Source organism: Dama dama, chromosome 9, assembly GCF_033118175.1.
Source record: "Dama dama isolate Ldn47 chromosome 9, ASM3311817v1, whole genome shotgun sequence".
Lineage (NCBI taxonomy): Eukaryota > Metazoa > Chordata > Mammalia > Artiodactyla > Cervidae > Dama > Dama dama.
Genome location: NC_083689.1, coordinates 43,909,616 through 43,925,199, shown reverse-complemented (window position 1 = coordinate 43,925,199; position 15,584 = coordinate 43,909,616). Strand labels below are relative to the sequence as shown.

At 36.4% G+C, this 15,584-nt stretch overlaps 1 protein-coding gene across 1 annotated transcript; it reads right to left on the bottom strand.

Moving 5' to 3' along the window:
* Nucleotides 1-6,046: 6,046 nt before the first annotated feature.
* LOC133062837 (olfactory receptor 2W3-like) lies at nucleotides 6,047-6,994 on the bottom strand. The gene has a single exon (XM_061152204.1). It carries the CDS (start codon nucleotides 6,992-6,994, stop codon nucleotides 6,047-6,049), a length of 948 nt encoding a protein of 315 aa, XP_061008187.1.
* Nucleotides 6,995-15,584: the final 8,590 nt, after the last annotated feature.

Here is a 15,584-nt window from a genome sequence, read left to right as displayed (position 1 = left end):
TAAACTACTGCATTTATTATACTCATAAAACTTGCTAAGAAACTGGAATTTAACTACTCAACAGAATAAAAGAATACTATGAACAGCTCTATGCTCACAAATGTAATAACTTAGATGAAAAGGACCAATTCACTAAAAGCCAAAATTTGCCAAAATTCATGCAAATGAAATTGACAGTCTGAATAGGCTTATCATTATTAAACAAATTGAATTAATAATAAATATCCTTCCAAACCACAAAGCATCAGGCCTAGACAGGTCCACTGGTGAATTCTCCCATATATTTAAGGAATAAATTAAACATATTCTCTTACAACTTTTTCCAGAAAATAGAAGCAGAAATGCTACTTCCTACCTCATTCTTTGAAGCATGCATTATCTTAATATCAAAACCAGAGATGTTTCAAGAAAAGAAAACTATAGACCAATATCTCTTGTAAATCAAAAGGAAAAAAATCTTCAAGAAAATATTAGCAAATTAAATCCAATGATGTATAAAAAGGATTATACACCATTACCAAGTGAGATTTATCCAGTTGATGTAAGACTAGTTCAACTTCAATGTAATCTATCATATCAACAGGCTAAAAAAGAAAATAACATGATTATAGCAATAGATGCAGGAAAAGTACTTGACAAAATCTAATACTTATGATAAAAACTCTCAGTAATGAAGGAATACCTTGACTTATAGAATTCCCACAAAACTTTACAGTTAACATCATACTTTATGGTGAGAAGCATTAAGTTTTACTACTAAGATCAGGTATTTGAAAAATGATATCCCCTTTCACTACTCCTTTTCAATATTATGTTGGAATTTCTGCTTAATGCAATAACAAGAAAAGATAAGGTATTACAGATTGGGAAGAAATAAATAAAAATGTGTTTACTGCATATGATGTGATTATCTATGAAGAAAATGTGAAAAAAAATGAAAAAAATAATTGAAACTAAAAAGTGTTCATAGCATGATTACAAAATGGAAGGTTTATATACAAAGCTACAGTACTCAAAGCAGTACAGTACAAGTACAAAAATATATAGATCAATAGATCAATAGAACAGGATAGAAAGCCTAGAAATAAATCCACATGCCTATGGTCAATTAATCTATGAAAAAGAAGTCAAGAATATACAATGGAGAAAAATACAGTCTTTTCAATAAGTGGTGCTGGGAAAACTGGACACCTAGGTGTGAAAAATGAAATTATAATGTTCTCTAACATCATGCACAAAAATAAACTCAAAATAGATTAAACACTTAAGTGTAAGATCAGATACTATAAAACTCTTAGAGAAAAACACACGCAGAACACTCTCTGACATAAATTGCAGACATTTTCAGAAAAAGAAATATGTTTTTCAATCTACCTCCTAGAGAAAATAAAAGAAAAAATAAACAAATGTGACCGAATTAAACTTAAAAGATTTTGCACAGAAAAGGAAACCATAAACAAAAAGGAAACCAACACAATGGGAGAATATATCTTAAAATGAAGCAACTCACAAGGCTTTAATCTTCAAAATATACAAACAGCTCATGCAACCAGCTCAATATCGAAACGACAGCAACAAAACAACCCAATTTAAAAAAAATGGGCAGAAAATCTAAATAGACATTTCTCCAAAGAAGACATACAGATGTCAAAAAGTACAGGAAAAGATAATCAGTATGACTATTACAGAAATGCAAATCAAAACCACAATAAGGTATCACTTCACACTGGTCAGAATGGCCATTCTCAAAAAATCTACAAACAATACATGCTGGAGGGAGTGTAGAGAAAAGGGAACACTCATACATTGCTCAGTTCAGTCGCTCAGTTGTGTCCGACTCTTCGCAACCCCATGAACTGCAGCACGCCAGGCCTCCCAGCCCATCACCAACTCCCGGAGTCCACCCAAACCCATGTCCATTGAGTCGGTGATGCCATCCAACCACCTCATCCTCTGTCGTCCCCTTCTCCTCCTGCCCTCAACCTTTCCCAGCATCAGGGCCTTTTCAAAGGAGTCAGCTCTTCACATCAGGTGGCCACAGTATTGGAGTTTCAGCTCCAACATCAGTCCTTCCAATGAACGCCCAGGACTGATCTCCTTTAGGATGGACTGGTTGGATCTCCTTGCAGTCCAAGGGACTCTCAAGAGTCTTCTCCAACACCACAGTTCAAAAGCATCAATTCTTCAGTGCTCAGCTTTCTTTACAGTCCAACTCTCACATCCATACATGACCACTGGAAAAACCATAACCTTGACTAGATGGACCTTTGTTGACAGAGTAATGTCTCTGCTTTTTAATATGCTGTTTAGGTTAGTCATAACTTTCCCTCCAAGGAGTAATCATCTTTTAATTTCATAGTTGCAATCACCATCTGCAGTGATTTTGGAGCCCAGAAAAATAAAGTCTGACACTGTTTCCACTGTTTCTCCATTTGCCATGAAGTGATGGGACCAGATGCCATGATCTTAGTTTTCTGAATGTTGAGCTTTAAGCCAACATTTTCACTCTTCCCTTTCACTTTCATCAAGAGGTTTTTTAGTTCTTCTTCACTTTCTGCCATAAGGGTGGTGTCATCTGCATATCTGAGGTTATTGATATTTCTCCCAGCAATCTTGATTCCAGCTTGTGCTTCCGCCAGCCCAGTGTTTCTCATGATGTACTCTGCATATAAGTTAAATAAGCAGGGTGACAATACACAGCCTTGACGTACTTCTTTTCCTATTTGGAATCAGTCTGTTGTTCCATGTCCAGTTCTAACTTTTGCTTCCTGACCTGCATACAGGTTTCTCAAGAGGCAGGTCAGGTGGTCTGGTATTCCCATTTGTTAGTGGAAATGTATATTGGTACAACCACTATGGAGAACAGTATGGATGGAGTCCACAGGTCAAGAAGAATGGAATGATTTTTTCAAAATATTGAAAAATAAAAATCCAGAGTTTCCCAGGTAGCTCAGTGGCAAAGAATCTGCCTGCCAATGCAGGAGACATAGGTTTATTCCCTGATCTGGGAAGATACCACATGCCAAGTACCAACTACACCTGTGAACCACAACTATTGAGCGTATGTTCTAGAGTCCAGGAGTTGCACCTACTGAGTCCATGTGCCACAACTACTAAGCCCTTCTCATGCTCTACAAGAGAAACCACTCCAATGAGAAGCCTGTGCACCACAATTTGAGAACATACCTCACTTGTCACCACTATAGAAAAGCCCATGCAGCAATGAAGACTCAGCACAGCCAAAAATAAAAACAAATGAGTATAGTAAAAGTCTCCTTTAAAAATATTAATAAAGTAGAGCCAAGAATATGCTACCTATAAAGGTTATCTTTCAGATGTGAACATGAAATACTTTTCAAGACAAAAGTTGAAGGAGCTCATCACTACTAGAACTGCCTTGCAAGAAATGCTAAAGGTTCTTTAAGTTGAAATGAAAATATGCTATAGGTGACATACAAATAAAGTAACAATTTGGTAAAGGTAAATATACAGTTGTTGGACTTCTCTGGTGGCTCAGTGGTAAAGAATCCACCTGCAGTGCAGGAGATGTGGGTTTTTATCCCTGGGTCAGGAAGATCCCCTAGAGAAGGAAATGGCAACCCATTCCAGTATTCTTGCTGGTTTTGGCTGGTCCCTTTTCTTCTTCCTGATTTCTAAACATCAGTTCATTTTAGAACTCAGTTCCATTCTTTTTCTTAATTTAGTTACTTCATTTCACTTGCCTTAGCTATTTCTACCCCAGAAGTAAGCAGTCAACTCTGAAGACTTTAAATAACATCTTTACACTGGTAAATTCTGATTATTGCCAACCTTGCCTTTCTCAACTGAGCTCTTGACCCGTTTATAGAACCACCTCATTGCTATCTTCATTTGATTATCTGTTATTTATTATAAATATAGCCTGTCTAAAACTAAATATTTCAATCCTTACATCTACTGTGTATTTGCTTTTACTCCATTCACACACAAGTTCAGAGAAGGACACTGGGAACCTGCTGGGCCAGCCGGAAGATTTCAGCGAGCAACACTACGTGTTCCTTTAGGCTAAGAAATAAAGAGACAGAACAGATGGGGTTGAGAGGATCGCTGCAGTCAACGATGATTCTTTATTTCTCAGGGTTACATATATACTAAACCAAGAAGAGAGGCATCCCAAAGAAAATTCTTCCCCATGTACATCATCTTTAAGATAACAATCACCAGAGCTCTCTCATGGTGCCAAAGGCATCCTACTTATCTTAAGGGCAGTCGTGCAAAGCCATCTATCTGCACCTTGTGTGCATTCAAGGCTCACTAATGGTCTGTTAGGAGTTAACTCGGATAGTAAATTCCAGAGGGGTGGCGGGACAGAGAGCTATGTCTGCGAACAGACCCTTGATAATCAATCAAGGCAGCTCCCAGAGTCAGCTCTTTCAAGCCACTTCCCTCAGGAACCCACTCTAGTACTCTTATCTGGAGAATCCCATGGACAGATGTGCCTGGGTGAGCTGCAGCCCATAGCGTTGCAAAGAGTTGGACATGACTGAAGCTACTTAGCAGGCACACACCAGTCCCTTCCTTTAAGCACTAATTGCTCAAGTTACAAGCCAAGAAATTCTTATCTCTTTTCACTCCATAAATCGCATCAGGAAACCCTTGGTTTGATCTTTTAAAACACACGATCTATTTACAATTTTTCTCTTTTCACTAGTAATACTTACTGTGAAATGTCACCTAATGTTGCCTGATTTATTGCAGTAGATTCTTGATTCACCTTTGTTCCATAACATTCATTCTCTGCAGAGCAGATGGAGTGGATGTGTAACACTGTAAGTCAGATTATTTACTTTCTAAACAATTTCCTGTGCTTGCACTTAAAATTCCTATTCTTTAACAGTGTCTATAAAATTTTCATGCTCTGGCCTTTTCTTAACTCTCTGATAGTAGTATATACACTTATTGTCAATGATAGAATCCACGTATAATGGTTATTATTGTGATTTGAATGCATTCCAAGCTTACTCTTACCTTAGGAAGTTTGAACTTGACATCCCTTCGCCTATTGCTGCAGGTCTCCCTTTTCATGATCAAATGCAGCTGAAATATCTCACTAGATACCGTCAGGGAATATCTCATTTAAACAGCTAAATGGTTACTTTCCAACATATAATTCTTTATTTTTTTCATAACACTAGATGAACACTTTTTATATTTTTATTGTCATTTATTATTATTACTGGCACACACAGTACAGAAATTTTACAAACTTGGGAACCTAGTCAATATTGATCAGAAATTTAATTCCAGCACCTAGAATATACTGTTTGAAGCAGAAAAGTCATTCAGTAATTGGCATTGAATTAATGAACAGGTAAAAAGGAATTGTAGCCACATTTTGCTTAAAGAACTTTTATTTTTGCTGTTATTGTTGTTTTGGGTTTTGTTGTAGGACAATGAAAGTAAGATGCAAATTCTTGTTCCTTGTTCCTAATAGCATATTATCAAGATTTCTAAAAAGTGGATAATTAGATTCCACTACTCGGTGTACTCTAGTGACCAAATATTTCTGAAAATCTGGTAAAATAGATTTCATTTCTACTTCCAAAATTTTCTTTCCAGATTTCTTCTTAATATAAATGCAGTTTTACTTACTGTCTCTACCTTTTTAGAATAGTGTATTTGGATTTCTTGGATATTTGTGCATCAGCAGTGATCGAGGGCTGGAGAAGGAAATGACAACCCACTCCAGTATTTTTGCCTGGGAAATCCATGGACAGAAGAGCCTGGTGGGCTATAGTCCACAGGGTCGCAAAGAGTCAGACATGACTTTGCCACTGAACAACAACAGTGATCAATAGACCTTACTTTGAGAAGTATTGCTTTTGAATTATTTGAATATCAGAATTGGTATACTTCATGATTTGCACAAAGAGTAGGAATGTGTTGCAGAGTCTGAAGGATTCTGCCAAAATTCTGACTGATGGTGGTAATGAAAAACAATAATTAAACATCCAAAGGTTTTTTAAGAACAAAACATTTAAAAGGGAATTCCTAACATTGCCTTTTATTATAATTGCTTTCTTAAACTTAGATTTACCAAAATCAATCTTCTCAATGCCCCCTTCACCTCTTTGTTTCTGAGGGTGTAGATCAGAGGGTTCAGGAGTGGGGTGACAATGTTGTAGAAGAGGGTGAGGAACTTGCCTTGGTCCTTGGAGGAGCTGGCTCCTGGTTGCATGTACATGTAAATGATGTTTCCATAGAAAAGTGAGACCACTGTGAGATGGGAGCCACAGGTGTTGAAGGCCTTGTGCCTCCCGGAGGATGACTGAATACTTAGTACAGCTCTGACGATGTAGCCGTAGGAGACCAGGATAAACACCAAGGGTGACAGCACAACTCCTATGGCAAGAATAAAGGCAATGCCTTCAACGGCAGCTGCATTGACACAGGCCATCCGAATTAGGGCGGGCATCTCACACAGGAAGTGGTCTACCTTCTGGTACCCACAGCGGGGCAACCACAGGGTCATTGGAGACATGATCAAAGAGTTGGCCACCCCACAGCCCCAAGCAAGGGATATTAAGCCCAAGCATAACTGTGGATTCATGATCACCATGTAGTGCAGGGGCTTGCAGACTGCAACAAACCGGTCATACGCCATGACTGCCAGGAGTAGACATTCCACACCACCCAGACCCAGGAATAGGAAGAGCTGGATGGCACAGCCTGTGTAGCTGATGGTCTTGTCATGTCCATTTAGGTTATACAGAAGCTGAGGGATGGAGCTGGTGGTGAAACTAAGGTCCAGGAAAGAGAGATGGGTGAGGAAGAAGTACATGGGAGTGTGGAGGCGAGGGTCCAGCCGAGACACCAGGATGATGGTGGTGTTGCCCACAAGGGTCAGGAGATATGCGATCAAGATAACCACAAAGAGGATTCTCTCCAGATGAGGCCTATCAGAAAATCCCAAAAGGATGAAATTTCCCTGGGTGCTTTCATTGGTTACATCCATCTCTACTGCAACTCAGCAAAACTGAAAAAATAATAATAATAATGACAGTAACATACAGCCTCTAACCATTCTGTATGCCTATCATGTTAATAAAATTTGAAACTTTTAGTGAAAATGTGTGGACATAGCTTAAAAGTTTCAAAATAAACAGAGAAATTACATAGAAATTTTATAATCTGGCTATAGGAAAACTACTCAAAACACAAAACATAAATAACATTTAAGAAAATAAGTTTTAGTGAAAATTAAAAATAGAATCATTTTTGAAGAGAATAAAAGAATAGAGAAAGTAAAATATGCTGAGGAAATTTTCCTATAAAATTAAATATGAAAATCTTATAAAGCTTTGAGAAAATAATTCTTAAAATTGAGAATTTTTATATTCTTTCTTTAGATTCTGAGGCAGCTGTACCATGATACACATAAAGAAAAAATTGCTCATTTGTACAATACCTTGCCCTGGAGAGAAAGTTGGGGTGTCATTCTAAGATTAGATTTACTTCTTTTCCTTTTCTTTGAATAAATTTCCTGAATGTTTCTGAAGCTGGTTAGAAGTGGTTGATAGCTATTGGCATTCATTAATCCTGATAAACTTCAACTTCTCCCAAATTACTCCCCAAAATCTCAGACTTGATAGATCATTTTGGGGTCTCTTGTCTCTATGATTTTTAAATACCTGGGCCAGATGTGATTTATCCATTTCTTAGATGCCACCACAGATGATGACTTTAGTTGTCCTCTATGATCAATAGAGCTCAGAAACAACACATTACTTAATCATATACATATCCCATACTTTACACAAGTTAATATAGCACCTTGTGAATGTAGCTCTTTTGAATTACTCCCAGTCTCTCCTTCAGATCCATTTATGAAAGATGTAGATTACATCTAGGTTCATTCTACAACTCCAATACCTGGATATTGACTTATTTTCAGTAAAAGAGGGCTTCCTTTGTGGCTCAGCTGATAAGGAATCCACCTGCAATGTGGGAGACCTGGGTTCAATCCCTGAGTTGGGAAGATCCCCTGGAGAAGAGAACAACTACCCCCAGCAGTATTCTGGCCTGGAGAATTCCATGGACTATCCATTTGGTCCCAAAGAGTCAGACACAACTCTTTGTGAACGACATTCACTTCACTTCACTCAGTAGGAGAACCACAATGATTCATATTTTAATTAGCTATTGTAATAGTTACTGACTTTCTAATGGATCTGGAGAAAAGATTATTTTTAAAACTAGATTTTCAATACTGGGGAAATTTACAATCTCTTTATCTGGTTTATTACTGCTGGAAAAATTTTTCACTCTTTTGGCAAGATTCAGTCTTCCTCTATGAAGGTTCTATCATTCTTTATTTGCAGTATTTTTTTTTATCTTTCTCTTCTGATAGCTTGTATCTATATATACATCCCCACATACTTATTTTCTTCTTAAGACACCCTCTATTCATGTATATAGGCATTTATTTCACCAAACCTTGCATTATTCCTACCTTTTGATTATGATTATATCTTATGGAGGTCTTAAGATTAACTTATTATTGTCTTTCTTGCATTGCTATTGAACACTTACATAAGAGATGTATAATAAATAATACCAAATTGATTCAACTCAGAACAAAGTCACTTTATGCCAGAAAACTCTCTACCTAATTCTTTGGAATAAATTTTGTGTCATACTTATCTTTATACTTACTATATCAAAAAATGCCATATTTCACTGCCATTCTTAGAACACAATTAGCTCGGTGGCAGTGCAGAAGTGGGTTCCTAGTGCCTGTTATCATATCAAATAAAAATTTTGATTGGACATTCATTCATATTCAATTTTAAATCTTTACCACCTCAACTTTTGACTTTTTTATATACGCTTATCCTACTACAGCCGATTAAATCATCTTGTTTTCGGCTTAAATTGGATGATGGGGTGGTTTTTTATTATGTTATTATCTGCTTCTTGGTCTGCTTTTTTTCCCCTCAGGTTTCTTCTCACTTGCCATGTCTTTCTATTTCCTCCCTATATCTCTACATATATATTTACTTCAATTAGTTCAGACTGTTTTTTTTTTTTTTTCCTTCAGGACATTTTTATTTGAATAACTTACTGCAGTTTACAATCTTCTTTACTTTTTGGGTCAAGGATATGAATATATTTTATCTATTTTATTTTGTATGCCCTTACATATAACTGCCCATTATTTTATTCAAAATTTATTTTCTGCAGGATATCTATTACAGAACTCTAATATATTCTAAGCATTCAATTTTATATGGTTTTGTGGTCCATTTAACTTTGAATTTGCTAATATGTGGCATGTGTTCATCTCCAATGTGCCCTAGCATCATTAGTTAGATTTCCTAAGAATAGAGCTGATTCTTCTTTAGTGCTTTGTATATCTACATTTTCTGAAAGACAAAAAAATAAGTTTACTAATTAGCAATTTAATGAACAAACTAAGAAATGAAAAAAAGGTCAGAGGAAATACACCATGAAAACTCTTCCTCATTATTTTAGTGGCATGTTGCCAAGTGCAGAGTCAAAGAAACTAATGTTGTCTGAGTATAAAAGTAAAAGAGACAGATAGTCTAATTCCAGCAAAACACTCTGCTCTGTAATTTCTGTCTGTCCTTTGTCCTCTTGCTCTTGTGCCCAGAGAAGGTCCAGCCTGAAGCTGGTGGGCTGTGGGTGACTCCCTCCAATGTCATAAACAAAGGGAGTAATCCATGTGAGAGAGGAAAGTGGGGAATCTCTCCTAAACTTGGTCCTTTCCTAGTTAACACCAAAGGACCTCAACTGCCCTGAAGAGGGGGTTTTTATAGAGATGACAAGGCAAGAGTAGTCTCTCTGGAGAGAAGCCTGGATGACAGTGCAGAGAGGATCTAGAACAATAGGGATCTTTATGCTCTGGGGCATTTCAAAGCCCCATGCAGCATTAGTGTGTAAATTGGAAGGTTCAGAGGCAGAAGTCACAGGGGAAGTCTGTTGTGCTTTGATATAACTACCTTTTTTTTTTTTTTCTCACTCTGTAACAAAAAATGAGCAGAACTGAAGATTTTATTTTTTGTATTTTTTTCCCTTCTTTTCTTTATAGGTAATGTCCTTATAACATACTTTTAGCTAAAAACATAAAATTAACCCATAATTTTATAAAAGATAATGAATCATTTAATTTTCCTCTTTTTTCCAAGAAATGTTTTACTATCCTAGTCAAGCAAGACATAAGCATCCGCCTATAGGAAGATACAGCACAGTATCATCTCATTTCTCTACTTTCTTACCACAGTAGGATTAGGGTTCAAATCCTAAAACTCTTCCATAGAGCAGTTTATGGGGAATGACATAGCAGTCTATGTTCATAGATTGTGGTGAAGAATTTGACTTGTTGATTTTAATCTTTTCTGTATTTGAAAAGGGAGTGTCAGCACATATGCATTAATACTTTAGCTCCAAAAGTTCTTTGGGTAAATTTGAACTAACGATCCATCCTGTTTTGCAGTAACTTTATTGTGCACATATATTCCTGGTTCTCTTATAGAGTTTGTGAAAATAGGAGATTAAAGTAATTTGTTAACAAGATATCAGTTTGGTAACAGTGCATCAATCATCCAAACAATTTCATGAAAATGAAATCAACATACAAAGAGTTTTTTGAGCAACATTAACCAAATAAATCACTTAAAATCTTCCATTTGTTAGTTTTTGCTTTCAAAAAAATAAAAGATAACTTTGCTTCATTTCTTCTCTTGGTGCAAAACATAAGGTTTATTAGGAGCTGTAAAGTACACAAAAAATATAGTAGTTGCCTGATAGATACAGAAGCAATTTGATGAATATAATGAGTCCCAGTGCTAAAAATTCTTCTGCCCCGGAGACTCTCTGCCCAAGAGACTCTGTACATATTTAATACTAAACTTGCTCTGCATGCTTTGTCTCAGAAGGCATGATCTTAATTCACTCTCCCAATACAGGTTAATGTGTAGCACTGTCTGTCTCTTTAGCTATAGGATAAACTTCCTACATTGACACAACATAAACTGGTTAGAACCTAATAGGTCCAAGATGGTAGAGGAGATGACCTACTAGACCTTGAGTCTCAGTTTACACTCATTGTAACACATTAGCAAGCTAAATGACTCATCCATATACACCATGACAACTTTGAGGCCGATCACCAAAAATCAAAAATGGTTAGTTGCCCAATTCCTGTAAACCTCTGACCCTTCCCTGAAATAGTTGGAGTCCCACTCATTAGCCTATAAAATTACCCAGCTCATAAAAACAAACAAAGCCATATTTTGAGGCTGCTCTCCCCTTCCGAGACAGCTCACAGTCTGTCTGTGGAGTGTTTATCTCTAAACAAATCCACTTCCTACCTATCATTTTTGTCTCTCACTGAATTCTTTCCAAGATGAGACACCACGAACCTTAAGTCCTAAAACCAGATGTGTGATCTCAGTTGGAAGACCGTGGGCTTTGGGCTTTGGCCTCATGGGTTCAAGTCTCAGTCAGAGTTCATTGTTTCCCAGCCATCTTGCATAGCAACCTTGAGACATCTGTGTCTGGTTGGAGATCCTGAACTGACCATCTTCTCCTTCCAGTACAAGACTGACAATTGTCACCTCAAATGCCCATCTTTACATGCTGTATAGAATCTGCAGTATTCTGTGGCCCATATCTTTTCCCTTCATTGTTTGCTCTTTGTTTTTAGGGAAACATTGTCCTTTAAATAGTTTTCTGGAGCATTCAAATTTTTGAGAAGCTAAATATCTTTGTTTTAGCTTTTTACATGAAGGATATTTTGGTTAGCTATAATATTACACTTAAGAAACACAATTGTGCTTCAGTTCATTATTAAGAAGTTGAAAACTATTCTACTTTCTGGTACTTTTTTACCTCTGTAAAAGCTTATGACTCTATTATTTATCTTGAGCGTACCAAATAGCACGATATTGTCATCCACTGACCTAAGAAGTCTCAGGAAGCACTTTAATGTGAACTTACATGACTTTGAGAAATCACAACTTAGGAAATGTTCTTGATTTATTCCATTGATAGTCTTTCTTCCCTTTCCTCTGTTCTCTAGCTGTAGAAGTGTTATTACTCAGTGTTGGATCTGCTGCACTAATTTTCTGTTTTTCCTCTTTTATGTCTCGTTTTTATTCTTTTGTGTTTTTATTTTACCATTTCCTCATTTTGGTCATCTAACATTTCCATTGATTTTCTAAAACTATTCATCATACTTTTAAGTAGAAAGAATATATTTTAGCTTTGTCAAGGAATATTTCTGTAGATCTTATATTTTTTGCAGTTTATATCTTCTTCTGTATTTCTTGAAAGTAATTTCTCTAAGGTTAATTCTTCTTCCTGATATGTTTATATTCCTTTCATGTTTCATCATTTTGTTTGTTCTGTTTATATTTTTCATGAAAAGGAATCTCCTCATATACCTCATGATCCTTCTTTGTTCACACAAATGAGTGAGTCACTCAATGGAAGTTCTAAGAAGAGGCAAAGGCAAAGTATTTTTTTAAAAAATTAGTGAATATATGTATCAAATGAAGATAACGCTTTTCTGGGAGAAATCTAAACTACAATGGTCTTTGGCTCTCTTCTTTTGAACTGGTCATCTTCTATGTAAAGGAAATTCCAACCACTTCTCTAAGGAGTATTAGAATGACTGCCAGAATAATGAAACAAATGGGACTAAATTGCTCTAACAATTCAGTATGAGAATGGTTACATACACTTCTGTTGTCAGTTTGGTCATCTGTCTGTGGATGCAGTTGACATAACTCAAAGCTTCTAAAAAGAACCTTTGGCTTCCTATAAAATACTGTCAATCATCTAAATCTGAATCTTTATATGCATTCTCCAAAATTAAAATAATGAAAATGAAATCAGTTAAAGTTAACCAAATTTTATGTCATCATATAAATAAACATCTTAAAGTAACAAAGTCAACTTTGGGGACCACATTGGGACTGAAGGTCAGTAATAAAAAATACAGTGCATAGATACATGTTATGGGCTACAGAGTTTCTGATTGAGTTCAGTACTCCAAATTCTAAGATAGCCCTTAAAAACCTATGTCCCAGTACAGTGGTCCTCCAACATTTTTGGCACCAAGAACTGGTTTTGTGAAGACAATTATTCCATGGGTGGGGGCAAGGAGGGAGTGAAGGGGATGGTTCAGGCAGTAATCTGACCCATGGAGAGTGATGGAGAGCTGCAGATGAAGTATCCTTCACTGGCCCACTGCTCACCTCCGGCTATGCTAGACAATACTGGTCCACAGCCTGGGGGTTGGAAACCTCTGTCTTAGTATACTCATTTTCTTTATTTAATGTGATGATGACTTTTACCTTTCTCATGATTGCATGTGTGCTAGTTCATTTCAGTCATGTCTGACTCTGTGAGACCCTTTGGACTGTAGCCTGCCAGGCTTCTCTGTCCAGGGGATTCTCCAGGCAAGAACACTGGAGTGGGTTTTCATTTCCTCTTCCAGGGAACCTTCCTTACCCAGGGATCAAACCCAGTCTCTTACATCTCCTTCATTGGTAGGCAAGTTCTTTATCACTAGAGCCACTTAAGTTATGTCAAAAAAGATTTCTGCCAATGTAATTAAGATTGATTTAATTCAACCTTAGTTCTCCTATTCAGTTGAATTTGCAATATATATGTATAACTACAAATTTATATGTGTATATGTATATATTTATAAGATCAGTCTCATAAATAAGACATTTTTTTTTAAATTTATAATGCTAGTTGACTAGGACATACAAAGCCTGAATACTGTGTTTTAACTGATTATAATCATATCAAACAGGTAAAGGACTATAGATTGCCTGTAATCTGGTTGGCCATTCCCCACTAAACATAACACTATTGACCAGTCAAATCAATGAGACTTGATTTCACAATATATGTATACATCTCATCACACATTTCAACTTATCCAGAATACTAGTTTCCTAAGTTTAGCATAACCACAGAATTCCCTTGTCATAACATTTTAAAATATCTCACTTTTATCTTCTTTGTAAAAAGGTAAGTGCATTTATTCATTGGTGTCTTCTTTTTCCTTTTAAGTTAACAAATTCAGATATACATTTATCTTTCAAGATATTTGCTTTATTTCTAAACTATCTTCTAAGATATTGAATTTTCTAAGAGTATTTTAAAATGAAATATAATCTTGGTAGGAAAAAATATACTTTAAAGAAAAGATATGCGCAATTTATATCACATCTTCCAAGGTTATCTAATTCTTTTACTTTCTGAACTATTTTAGAACTTTGTCAATGCAACCAAATTTTTCACCAGTAAAGTTAAAATTGGTCAAATGAACAGTTTATTGGTTAAACTCTTACCTTAGCATAAAGAAAGTTGATATTTTACTTATTTTACCTCTAGCTTCTCTTCCTTCCCTGGTGGCTCAGAGGTAAAGAACCCATCCGTCAATGCAAGAGAAATGGATTTGAACCCTGGATCAGGAAGATCCCCTGGAGAAGGGAATGGCAAACAACTCCAGTAGTTTTGCCTGGAAAAGTCCATGAACAGATGAGGCTGGAGGGCTACGGTGCCTGGGGTCGCAAAAGAGTCAGACATGACTTAGCAACTGAACAACAAAATCTCTTTCCTCATCCCAATTATACCATTCAAGCCCTAGAGTCTGACATACAGCGTGAAGTAAGTCAGAAACAGAAAAGGCAAGTATCATATATTAATGCATATATATATAAATATATATAGAATTTAGAAAAATTCTAAATTTCCAGGGAAGGAATAGAGATGCAGACATAGAGAACTTGTAGACACAGTGGAGAAAGGGGAGGGTGGGATGAATTGGGAGGGTAGCACTGACTTGTATACATTATGTAAAATGGATAGCTAGGGGAACCCGCCCTATAGCGCAGGGAGCTCAGCTTTGTGCTCTATGATGACCTAGAGGAGTCGGATGGGCAGATGGGAGGGAGGTTCAAGAGGGAGTGGATAGATGTATACATATAGCTGGTTCTGGAGAAGGAACTGGCAACCTTTTTCAGTATTCTTGCTTGGGAAATCCCATGGACAGATGAGCATGGCAGGCTACATCCATGGGGTCGCAAAGAGTCAGACACGACTTAGCAGTTAAACAACATGGCAGGCTCACTTTGTTGTATAGCAGAAAATAGCACAACACTGTAAAGAAATCATGCTCCCATAAACAAATAAAAATTCTTGCAAAGTTAAAATACTAAATTACCTTTAAGGATTTACCTTTAAGGATTTTATTTATGAGCATATAAATGTAATTAATTATTCAAATAGTGTAACTTTTGTTGTAATTATTATCTTTCCAAAAAATTACCTCATCTCCCTAGAATCTGGCATGTATTGAGTAATTTTATAAAACTTTTGGTCTTAGGACATTAGGTTTACAGGACTTTGACTACAATAAACCTAGATAATGGTATATCTGGAAAAACACACACTATGTGAGAAAGATTCATCAAATAAAGATAGTATATGGGAGAATAGAGCTTAAGCCAATTTGAAAGTTTTAGAAAAGATGCCCCTTGGAAATCTAAAGATGTTTGAAT

What these genes read in the sequence shown, in the direction of transcription:
- LOC133062837 (XM_061152204.1), bottom strand. Translation starts at nt 6,994, where the DNA reads ATGGATGTAACCAATGAAAGCACCCAGGGAAATTTCATCCTTTTGGGA.